At 56.5% G+C, this 12689-nt stretch overlaps 1 protein-coding gene across 1 annotated transcript; it reads right to left on the bottom strand.

Moving 5' to 3' along the window:
* Positions 1 to 532: 532 nt before the first annotated feature.
* LOC127593098 (cystatin-B-like) lies at positions 533 to 2861 on the bottom strand. Its single transcript, XM_052054327.1, has 3 exons — positions 2678 to 2861; positions 2485 to 2586; positions 533 to 739 (listed from the first exon to the last, which is right to left on the bottom strand). Exons 1-3 carry the CDS (start codon positions 2741 to 2743, stop codon positions 611 to 613), a joined length of 297 nt encoding a protein of 98 aa, XP_051910287.1. The 5' UTR covers positions 2744 to 2861; the 3' UTR covers positions 533 to 610.
* Between the last annotated feature and the right edge of the window lie 9828 nt (positions 2862 to 12689).

Here is a 12689-nt window from a genome sequence, read left to right as displayed (position 1 = left end):
GTGCCTGATACAGTACCATTCAAAGATGGCATAAACTTGCTGAACAATAAACCAACAATATGTGCAAAAACTCATCGTCAGCATATATTTCCACCAAAATTAACTCTCGTAGATTTATCTCTCGTAGTGTCATTCAGATTCCTCAAATGTAGGCAGACTCACTCACCAGTTAGCTTTGCTTGACATTCCTGCTGACAATTAGACAATCGCGCCGTGGAATTTCATCGTGGTAAACCAAAGTCTTTTTCTTGATGCGAGTTCTCTTTCATGGCAATTACAGGACATGAGTGCTTTAAAATAATGTTTGCTCTCAAGTGCTGCAAATTAATGTTTGCTATCAAGTAGTGGACAGTGTTATTACAACTTGAAACTGAAATGCCCAGCGGAAGTGTATTCAAAAATTCAGGGGCCACTCTGTGTCCCATGCATTGCCCATGTATGGTATATTGGATGCGTGAAATCACATACCAGAATCTTGATTTTTTTTTAACAAATGAACTCTTATAGAAAAGGTCATTAACTCGAGTACAGCGCGGATTATTTTGTATTTAATTGCAATGTACTAGTTACTGTACAGACAAATGGGGATGCTTCTGTCAGCCTTTGTCATTCAGAAGAACTCAATGGCATCGGCATGTGTCGTGTCCTCTTGGACGTCAGCCAGCTTCAGCACTGACCTGGCGTGTGGCAGACTTTTGAAGACGCGCATGTGGATGTGGTCATCTCCTCCCACGTGCACCTACGACCAAAGTATGAGAACGGCAACGGTTTGACACATGTAGAAACTGTAAATATATACGTGAAAATACATTATGCGGTTCATCGTAATGAAGATGTCCTGTCCTGGAATGAAATCCATAATTAATGGGGTCTTTCATAGAGGTCATATCTGCACAAGGTCCTCCGAGATAATTTATCCGATCGTCGTCAAAGTTTGCCTGATTCGTCCGAAGATGGTTATGATGAAAATATCAAAATCTTTTTATTTCGTCAGACACTGTTGCCATGGCAATGCGCTGTATCAAATGAAACATTTTCATGTATTCGAGGGTGTGATGTTTAGATCAAACACCCAAAGTTTGAAGCCCCGCTTTGTTCAGCGGAGAGATCGGTGCTGTTGAACGGTCTGCGGCTGGATGGATATAGCTTGAGGAGCTGACGATGAGAAGAAAGGAGCGTGAGCGCGGGGCGCCGATGCGGATTTGGAACTGGGAGTCACGGCTTGGAGTTTGAAGCGGATTACGTGGGACAGGAGAAGTGAACTCATCTCTTTTCGTCAATGGACACTACAGCTTCGTGTTTGCTTTCAAAACTTAGCTTGGAGCAGACGTGTGCACATTTTCAGCATGACGTCTCTGATCCACTGGTGAAAGGACACTTTGATCCTCTCCTCTTTCATCTATCACTGCTTCAGACAACAAAGTGTATGCAGAAAAGTGGTGAAGATTGCACGACTGTCTGTCCTATGTGTTGTGTTATGTTATTTTGACTTCAAAATGGCACCGCGAGAGTGGCTGCCTTTCCAGCAGCTCCTATATTTTGTTGTTCTACTTCTTCCTTTAATAACTTTGCTGCTGTGAATTAGGAATGTTTCTCCATTGTGAGACTAATAAAGGTTTTCTTATCTTAAAACCTCAAGGAGGACTTTGTTAGAATATGACCTCAGCACATAGACCTCACAGTGCGTTCACTTCCAGCTCCGGTCTTCCTGTGTGGGGTTTGCATGTTCTCCCGGGCCTGTGTGGGTTTTCTCTGGGTACTCCGGTTCCCTCCCACATTCCAAAAACATGCACAGCAAGCAAGCTGATTGAACACTCTAAATTGTTCTAATTGTCCCTAAGTGTGAGTGTGAGCATGGATGGTTGTCCGTCTTTGTGTGCCCTGCGATTGGCTGGAAACCAGTTCAGTGTGTGGCCCACCTGCTGCCCAAAGACGGCTGGGATAGGGTCCAGCCACCCCCCCACCCCCTAGTTAGGATAAAGCGGTTCGGAAATGGATGAATTATTGTATTCTGCTAGTATTCATGTTTAGTGTAAGTTGAGGGGTTCGTAGGTTTTAGATGGATTGCTCTATGTTTAGAATGGGCAAAAATGAGAGGACGGGTTCGTTTGGACACAGCTTTTTTTTTTTTTTTTTTTTCAACAGCTGAATCCTGAATCGAAGAACACTCCCCCTTCCGGTAACGACCCACCTTCCTGCTTTTCTTCATAAGAATATTTCAGGACGTATTAAACAGAGTATAATTAAGGTAACTAACTTAAAAGGATATAATGATTAAATATAAAATGATCATAATTAACAATTTAACAAAAGCTTAAATTTAGCACAACCTCCCAATTTCACTGGAATTGGGTTTGTAATAATAATAATAATAATAATAATAATAATAACAGTTCTACATAAACAATAGGTACCTGGCAGATTGCTGCTCAGACCCAAATAATACAAATAAAATCGGAATAAAATGTGTGATGTTGTGCTTACCTTGATGAAGTAGTTGCTCATAGCCACAACCTGTGATTTGTAAACCTTGGCGACGAAGACGTCGTACTTTTTCCGCGTTTTTTGCTCAGCTTGAGACTTTACCTGGAAATGATTGGGTTTAGTTTTCATGTTTTTCGTGTTTACTTTCAAAGCAGGCAACAATAAAAGTGTAGTGTCTAATTTCAATACTTACTTTGTTGCAGATTTTCTGAATATCTTCGTCGGCATTTGTGCCATCTGTAAGTCCTCCGCATATCATTTTGATGTCTATCAAACACTGTCAGAAGACAAAAGAGTAAGAACGACTAAATTACTGTTCGTTTTTCCGGCTAAAAATTCCAGCTTTATCATGTGACGATGACTAATGGTCAGTTCCATTCACAGTACAACTTAAATGATACCTTCGATGAGTAAACCGTTACATTATTCAGCCTGCCGATTCAGTAACTTTTACGTTTTAGGATTAATTATCCATCCATCCATCATCTACCGCTTATCCGGGGCCGGGTCGCGGGGGCAACAGCTTTAGCAGGGAAGCCCAGAGTTCCCTCTCCCTAGCTACTTCTGCCAGCTCTCCCCGGGGGATCCCGAGTCGTTCCCAGGCAAGCTGGGTGGCATAGTCTCTCCAGCGTGTCCTGGGTCTTCCTCGGGGTCTCCTCCCGGTGGGACATGACCGGAACACCTCACCGGGGAGGCGCTCAGGAGGCATTCGAATCAGATGCCCAAGCCACCTCATCTGGCTCCTCTCGATGTGGAGGAGAAGCGGCTCGACTCTGAGCCCCTCCCGGATGACCGAGCTTCTCACCTTATCTCTAAGGGAGAGCCCGGACATCCTGCGGAGAAAACTCATTTTGGCCGCTTGTATCCGGGATCTCGTTCTTTCGGTCACGACCCATAGTTCGTGACCATTGGTGAGGGTTGGGACGTAGATCGACCGGTAAATTGAGAGCTTCGCCCTTTGGCTCAGCTCCTTCTTCACCACGACAGACCGATACAACGTCCGCATCACAGCAGATGCTGCACCGATCCGCCTGTCGATCTCCCGCTCCCTCCTACCCCCACTCGTGAACAAGACCCTAAGCTACTTGAACTCCTCCACTTGGGGTAAGATCTCCTCCCCGACCCGGAGGGTGCACTCCCTGAGGACCATGGTTTCAGATTTGGAGGTGCTGATTTTCATTCCAACCGCTTCACACTCGGCTGCGAAACGCTCCAGTGAGAGTTGGAGAGCCCCGTTTGAAGGAGCCAACAGCACCACATCATCTGCAAAAAGCAGGGATGTAATACTGAGGCCCCCAAAACGGACCCCCTCAACGCTTCGGCTGCGCCTAGAAATTCTGTCCTTAAAGGTTATGAACAGAATCGGCGTCAAAGGGCAGCCTTGGCGGAGTCCTACCCCCACTGGAAACGATTCCGACTTACTGCCGGCAATGCGAACCAAACTCTGACATCGGTGGTATAGTGACCGAACAGCCCGTATCAGGGGGTTCGGTACCCCATACCCACGAAGGACCCCCCACAGAACTCCCCGAGGGACACGGTCAAACGCCTTCTCCAAGTCCACAAAACACATGTAGACTGGTTGGGCGAATTCCCACATACCCTCAAGGACCCTGCTAAGGGTACAGAGCTGGTCCACTGTTCCACGGCCGGGACGAAAACCACACTGCTCCTCCTCAATCTGAGGCTCGACTTCCTGACGGACCCTCCTCTCCAGCACCCCTGAATAGACCTTACCAGGGAGGCTGAGGAGTGTGATCCCTCTGTAGTTGGAACACACCCTCCGGTCCCCTTTTTTAAAAAGAGGGACTGCCACCCCGGTCTGCCAATCCAGAGGCGCTCTCCCTGTTGACCACGCGATGTTGCAGAGGCGTGTCAACCAGGACAGCCCCACAACATCCAGAGCCTTGAGGAACTCCGGGCGGATCTCATCCACCCCTGGGGCCTTGCCACCGAGGAGCTTTTTAACCACATCGGTGACTTCAACCACAGAGATAGGAGAGCCCACCTCAGAGTCCCCGGGCTCTGCTTCCTCCAAGGAAGGCGTGTTGGTGGAGTTGAGGAGGTCTTCGAAGTACTCTGCCCACCGGTTCACAACGTCCCGAGTCGAAGTCAGCAGCGCGCCATCCCCACTCTACACAGTGTTAGTGGTGCACTGCTTCCCCCTCCTGAGACGTCGGATGGTGGACCAGAATTTCCTCGAAGCCGTCCGGAAGTCGGCTTCCATGGCCTCACCGAACTCTTCCCACGCTCGGGTTCTTGCCTCGGCGACCACCGAAGCCGCGGTCCGCTTGGCCAGTCGATACCCGTCAGCTGCCTCTGGGGTCCCACAGGCCATAAAGGCTCGATAGGACTCCTTCAGCTTAACGGCATCCCTTACTGCTGGTGTCCACCAGCGAGTACGGGGGTTGCCGCCACGACAGGCACCAACCACCTTACGGCCACAACTCAGATTGGCCGCCTCAACAATAGAGGCACGGAACATGGTCCACTCGGACTCAATGTCCCCCGTCATCCCCCGGAACATGGGAAAAGCTCTGTCGGAGGTGGGAGTTGAAACTCCTTCTGACAGGGGATTCCGCCAGACGCTCCCAACAAACCCTCACTATACGTTTGGGTCTGCCAGGATGGACCGGCATCTTCCCCCACCATTGGAGCCTACTCACCACCAGGTGGTGATCAGTTGACAGCTCCGCCCCTCTCTTCACCCTAGTGTCCAGAACATGCGGCCGCAAATCCGATGATACAACTACAAAGTCGATCATCGAACTGCGGCCTAGGGTGTCCTGGTGCCAAGTGCACATATGGACACCCTTATGTTTGAACAAGGTGTTCGTTATGGACAATCCGTGACGAGCACAGAAGTCCAATTACAAAACACCACTCGGGTTTTGATCGGGGGGGCCGTTCCTCCCAATCACGCCCCTCCAGGTATCATTGTCATTGCCCACGTGAGCATTGAAGTCCCCCAGCAGAACAAGGGAGTCCCCAGCAGGAGTACTCTCCGGCACACCCTCCAAGGACTCCAAAAAGGGTGGGTATGCTGAGCTGCTGTTTGGTGCATATGCACAAACAACAGTCAGGACCCATCCACTCACCTGAAGGCGGAGGGAGGCAACCCTCTCGTCTACCGGTGTGAACCCCAATGTACAGGCACTGAGCCGGGGGGCAATGAGTATGCCCACACCTGCTCTGCGCCTCTCACCGTGAGCAACTCCAGAGTGGAAGAGAGTCCAACCCCTCTCGAGAGAACTGGTACCAGAACCCAGGCTGTGTGTGGAGGCAAGTCCGACTATATCCAGTCGGAAATTCTCTGCCTCACACACCAGCTCGGGCTCCTTCCCTGCCAGAGAGGTGACATTCCATGTCCCAAGAGCTAGCTTCTGCAGCCGAGGATCGGACCGCCAGGGTCCCCGCCTTTGGCTGCCGCCCAGCTCACATTGCACCCGACCCCTTTGGCCCCTCTCATGGGTGGTGAGCCCATGGGAAGGGGGACCCACGTTGCCTCGTCGGGCTGTGCCCGGCCGGGCCCCATGGGTGTAAGCCCGGCCACCAGGCGCCTGCCAACGAGCCCCACCTCCAGGTCTGGCTCCAGAGGGGGGCCCCGGTGACCCGCGTCCGGGCAAGGGAAACCTAGATCCATTTATTTTTATCATCATTGGGGTCTTTTGAGCCGTGCTTTGTCTGGCCCCTCACCTAGAACCTGTTTGCCATGGGTGACCCTGACAGGGGCATAAAGCCCCAGACAACTTAGCTTCTAGGATCATTGGGACACACAAACCCCTCCACCACGGTAAGGTGACGACTCACGGAGGGGCCATTGAGACTGCACGGGGATTATTATTTTTTTATCTCTCAACCTGTCCAAGAGGCCTGCTGCCCGCCGCACTCGGCGGCCGAGTGCAGCCTGCTCCCCGCCATTGAGACTGAACGGGGATTATTTTTTTTTTTTAACTCGGCCGCCGGGCCGGGGCGGGCTTCGCCCCCGGTACCTCCAGCAGCTACTATTTCCGCGGGCAGCGTTCCAACACTATTCACCCCGGTCAAGAGGCCTTTCCCCGGCCACACTCGGCCGCCGGGCCGGCCCGCACCCCGCCATTGAGACTGCACGGGGATTATTATTTTTTTATCTCTCAACCTGTCCAAGAGGCCTGCTGCACGCCGCACTCGGCGGCCGAGTGCAGCCTGCTCCCTGCCATTGAGATTGAACGGGGATTATTATTTTTTTTTAACTCGGCCGCCGGGCCGGGGCGGGCTTCGCCCCCGGTACCTCCAGCCGCTACTATTTCCGCGGGCCGCGTTCCAAAACTATTCACCCCGGCCAAGAGGCCTCTTACCCGGCCACACTCGGCCGCCGGGCCGGCCCGCACCCCGCCATTGAGACTGCACGGGGATTATTATTTTTTTATCTCTCAACCTGTCCAAGAGACCTGCTGCCCGCCGCACTCCGCCGCCGGGCCGGCCCGCACCGCGCCATTGAGACTGCACAGGGATTATTATTTTTTTTATCTCTCAACCTGTCCAAGAGGCCTGCTGCCCGCCGCACTCGGCGGCCGAGTGCAGCCTGCTCCCCGCCATTGAGACTGAACGGGGATTATTATTATTTTTAACTCGGCCGCCGGGCCGGGGCGGGCTTCGCCCCCGGTACCTCCAGCCGCTACTATTTCCGCGGGCCGCGCTCCAACACTATTCACCCCAGCTAAGAGGCCTCTTCCCCGGCCACACTCGGCCGCCGGGCTGGCCCGCACCCTGCCATTGAGACTGCACGGGGATTATTATTTTTTTATCTCTCAACCTGTCCAAGAGGCCTGCTACCCGCCGCACTCGGCGGCCGAGTGCAGCCTGCTCCCCGCCATTGAGACTGAACGGGGATTTTTTTTTTTTAACTCGGCCGCCGGGCCGGGGCGGGCTTCGCCCCCGGTACCTCCAGCAGCTACTATTTCCGCGGGCCGCGTTCCAACACTATTCACCCCGGCCAAGAGGCCTGTTCCCCGGCCACACTCGGCCGCCGGGCCGGCCCGCACCCCGCCATTGAGACTGCACGGGGATTATTATTTTTTTATCTCTCAACCTGTCCAAGAGGCCTGCTGCCCGCCGCACTCCGCCACCGGGCCGGCCCGCACCCCGCCATTGAGACTGCACGGGATTATTATTTTTTTATCTCTCAACCTGTCCAAGAGGCCTGCTGCCCGCCGCACTCCGCCGCCGGGCCGGCCCGCACCCCGCCATTGAGACTGCACGGGGATTATTATTTTTTTATCTCTCAACCTGTCCAAGAGGCCTGCTGCCCGCCGCACTCCGCCGCCGGGCCGGCCCGCACCCCGCCATAGAGACTGCACGGGGATTATTATTTTTTAATCTCTCAACCTGTCCAAGAGGCCTGCTGCCCGCCGCACTCGGCGGTCGAGTGCAGCCTGCTCCCCGCCATTGAGACTGAACGGGGATTTTTTTTAAAAAATTAGGCCGCCGGGACGGGGCGGGCTTCGCCCCCGGTACCTCACGCCGCTACTATTTACGCGGGCTGCGTTCCAACGCTATTAACCCCGGCCAAGAGGCCTCTTCCCCGGCCACACTCGGCCACCGGGCCGGCCTGCACACCGCCATTGAGACTGCACGGGGATTATTATTTTTTTATCTCTCAACCTGTCCAAGAGGCCTGCTGCCCGCTCCACTCGGCGGCCGAGTGCAGCCTGCTCCCTGCCATTGAGACTGAACGGGGATTATAATTTTTTTTAACTCGGCCGCCGGGCCGGGGCGGGCTTCGCCCCCGGTACCTCCAGCCGCTACTATTTCCGCGGGCCGCGTTCCAACACTATTCACCCCGGCCAAGATGCCTCTTCCCCGGCCACACTCCGCCGCCAGGCCGGCCCGCACCCCGCCATTGAGACTGCACGGGGATTATTATTTTTTTATCTCTCAACCTGTCCAAGAGGCCTGCTGCCCGCCGCACTCCGCCGCCGGGCCGGCCCGCACCCCGCCATTGAGACTGCACGGGGATTATTATTTTTTTATCTCTCAACCTGTCCAAGAGGCCAGCTGCCCGCCGCACTCCGCCGCCGGGCCGGCCCGCACCCCGCCATAGAGACTGCACGGGGATTATTATTTTTTAATCTCTCAACCTGTCCAAGAGGCCTGCTGCCCGCCGCACTCGGCGGCCGAGTGCAGCCTGCTCCCCGCCTTTGAGACTGAACGGGGATTTTTTTTTTTTTAATTCGGCCGCCGGGACGGGGCGGGCTTCGCCCCCGGTACCTCACGCCGCTACTATTTACGCGGGCTGCGTTCCAACACTATTCACCCCGGCCAAGAGGCCTCTTCCCCGGCCACACTCGGCCGCCGGGCCGGCCCGCACCCCGCCATTGAGACTGCACGGGGATTATTATTTTTTTATCTCTCAACCTGTCCAAGAGGCCTGCTGCACGCCGCACTCGGCGGCCGAGTGCAGCCTGCTCCCTGCCATTGAGACTGAACGGGGATTATAATTTTTTTTAACTCGGCCGCCGGGCCGGGGCGGGCTTCGCCCCCGGTACCTCCAACCGCTACTATTTCCGCGGGCCGCGTTCCAACACTATTCACCCCGGCCAAGATGCCTCTTCCCCGGCCACACTCCGCCGCCGGGCCGGCCCGCACCCCGCCATTGAGACTGCACGGGGATTATTATTATTTTATCTCTCAACCTGTCCAAGAGGCCTGCTGCCCGCCGCACTCCGCCACCGGGCCGGCCCGCACCCCGCCATTGAGACTGCACGGGATTATTATTTTTTTATCTCTCAACCTGTCCAAGAGGCATGCTGCCCGCCGCACTCGGCGGCCGAGTGCAGCCTGCTCCCTGCCATTGAGACTGAACGGGGATTTTCTTTTTTTTAACTCGGCCGCAGGGCCGGGGCGGGCTTCGCCCCCGGTACCTCCAGCCGCTACTATTTCAGCGGGCCGCGTTCCAACACTATTCACCCCGGCCAAGAGGCCTCTTCCCCGGCCACACTCGGCCGCCGGGCCGGCCTGCACCCCGCCATTGAGACTGCACGGGGATTATTATTTTTTTATCTCTCAACCTATCCAAGAGGCCTGCTGCCCGCCCCACTCGGCGGCCGAGTGCAGCCTGCTCCCTGCCATTGAGACTGAACGGGGATTATAATTTTTTTTAACTCGGCCACCGGGCCGGGCCGGGCTTCGCCCCCGGTACCTCCAGCCGCTACTATTTCCGCGGGCCGCGTTCCAACACTATTCACCCCGGCCAAGAGGCCTCTTACCCGGCCACACTCGGCCGCCGTACCCCCAGCCTTACCCCTGGTACCCCCAGCAGCACCCCTGGTACCCCCAGCCATACCCCTGGTACCTCCAACGGTCTTTTGCCTACGAAACCGCCGTCGGGCGGACACAAACGGTATGGCAGACCCGCTCAGCCATTGAGAATGAATGGGGGGATTTTCTCATTTTCCCAATCCGACCAAGACGCCTCCCCGCCGGCCACGCTCGGCGAGGCCGCCGGGCCTCTCCTCCGGTGCTCACGATGACTTCCGCGGGCCGCGTTCCAACACCTCTATTCCGACCAAGACGCCTCCCGGTCCGGCCGCACTCCGCCGCCGGGCCGGCCCGCACCCCGCCATTGAGACTGCACTGGGATTATTATTTTTTTATCTCTCAACCTGTCCAAGAGGCCTGCTGCCCGCCGCACTCGGCGGCCGAGTGCAGCCTGCTCCCTGCCATTGAGACTGAACGGGGATTATAATTTTTTTTAACTCGGCCGCCGGGCCGGGGCGGGCTTCGCCCCCGGTACCTCCAGCCGCTACTATTTCAGCGGGCCGCGTTCCAACACTATTCACCCCGGCCAAGAGGCCTCTTCCCCGGCCACACTCGGCCGCCGGGCCGGCCTGCACCCTGCCATTGAGACTGCACGGGGATTATTATTTTTTTATCTCTCAACCTGTCCAAGAGGCCTGCTGCCCGCTCAACTCGGCGGCCGAGTGCAGCCTGCTCCCTGCCATTGAGACTGAACGGGGATTATAATTTTTTTTAACTCGGCCGCCGGGCCGGGGCGGGCTTCGCCCCCGGTACCTCCAGCCGCTACTATTTCCGCGGGCCGCGTTCCAACACTATTCACCCCGGCCAAGATGCCTCTTCCCCGGCCACACTCCGCCGCCGGGCCGGCCCGCACCCCGCCATTGAGACTGCACGGGGATTATTATTTTTTTATCTCTCAACCTGTCCAAGAGGCCTGCTGCCCGCCGCACTCCGCCGCCGGGCCGGCCCGCACCCCGCCATTGAGACTGCACGGGGATTATTATTTTTTTATCTCTCAACCTGTCCAAGAGGCCTGCTGCCCGCCGCACTCCGCCCCTGGGCCGGCCCGCACCCCGCCATTGAGACTGCACGGGGATTATTATTTTTTTATCTCTCAACCTGTCCAAGAGGCCTGCTGCCCGCCGCACTCCGCCGCCGGGCCGGCCCGCACCCCGCCATAGAGACTGCACGGGGATTATTATTTTTTAATCTCTCAACCTGTCCAAGAGGCTTGCTGCCCGCTGCACTCGGCGGCCGAGTGCAGCCTGCTCCCCGCCATTGAGACTGAACGGGGATTTTCTTTTTTTTAACTCGGCCGCAGGGCCGGGGCGGGCTTCGCCCCCGGTACCTCCAGCCGCTACTATTTCAGCGGGCCGCGTTCCAACACTATTCACCCCGGCCAAGAGGCCTCTTCCCCGGCCACACTCGGCCGCCGGCCCGGCCTGCACCCCGCCATTGAGACTGCACGGGGATTATTATTTTTTTATCTCTCAACCTGTCCAAGAGGACTGCTGCCCGCCCCACTCGGCGGCCGAGTGCAGCCTGCTCCCTGCCATTGAGACTGAACGGGGATTATAATATTTTTTAACTCGGCCACCGGGCCGGGGCGGGCTTCGCCCCCGGTACCTCCAGCCGCTACTATTTCCGCGGGCCGCGTTCCAACACTATTCACCCCGGCCAAGAGGCCTCTTACCCGGCCACACTCGGCCGCCGTACCCCCAGCCTTACCCCTGGTACCCCCAGCAGCACCCCTGGAACCCCCAGCCATACCCCTGGTACCTCCAACGGTCTTTTGCCTACGAAACCGCCGTCGGGCGGACACAAACGGTATGGCAGACCCGCTCAGCCATTGAGAATGAATGGGGGGATTTTCTCATTTTCCCAATCCGACCAAGACGCCTCCCCGCCGGCCACGCTCGGCGACGCCGCCGGGCCTCTCCTCCGGTGCTCACGATGACTTCCGCGGGCCGCTTTCCAACACCTTTAATCCGAGCAAGACGCCTCCCCGCCGGCCACGCTCGGCGACGCCGCCGGGGCTTTCCTCCGGTGCTCGCGATGACTTCCGCGGGCCGCGTTCCAACACCTCTATTCCGACCAAGACGCCTCCCGGTCCGGCCGCACTCCGCCGCCGGGCCGGCCCGCACCCCGCCATTGAGACTGCACGGGGATTATTATTTTTTCATCTCTCAACCTTTCCAAGAGGCCTGCTGCCCGCCGCACTGCGCCGCCGGGCCGACCCGCAACCCGCCATTGAGACTGCACGGGGATTATTTTTTTTTATCTCTCAACCTGTCCAAGAGGCATGCTGCCCGCCGCACTCCGCCGCCGGGCCGGCCCGCACCCCGCCATTGAGACTGCACTGGGATTATTATTTTTTTTATCTCTCAACCTGTCCAAGAGGCCTGCTGCCCGCCGCACTCGGCGGCCGAGTGCAGCCTGCTCCCTGCCATTGAGACTGAACGGGGATTATAATTTTTTTTAACTCGGCCGCCGGGCCGGGGCGGGCTTCGCCCCCGGTACCTCCAGCCGCTACTATTTCCGCGGGCCGCGTTCCAACACTATTCACCCCGGCCAAGATGCCTCTTCCCCGGCCACACTCCGCCGCCGGGCCGGCCCGCACCCCGCCATTGAGACTGCACGGGGATTATTATTTTTTTATCTCTCAACTTGTCCAAGAGGCCTGCTACCCGCCGCACTCCGCCACCGGGCCGGCCCGCACCCCGCCATTGAGACTGCACGGGATTATTATTTTTTTATCTCTCAACCTGTCCAAGAGGCATGCTTCCCGCCGCACTCGGCGGCCGAGTGCAGCCTGCTCCCTGCCATTGAGACTGAACGGGGATTTTTTTTTTTTTTAACTCGGCCGCCGGGCCGGGGCGGGCTTCGCCCCCGGTACCTCCAGCCGCTACTATTTCAGCGGGCCGCGT

This window comes from Hippocampus zosterae, chromosome 20, assembly GCF_025434085.1.
Source record: "Hippocampus zosterae strain Florida chromosome 20, ASM2543408v3, whole genome shotgun sequence".
Lineage (NCBI taxonomy): Eukaryota > Metazoa > Chordata > Actinopteri > Syngnathiformes > Syngnathidae > Hippocampus > Hippocampus zosterae.
The sequence above is the reverse complement of the archived record's forward strand: the minus strand, read 5'-3'. Positions and strand labels throughout refer to the sequence as shown.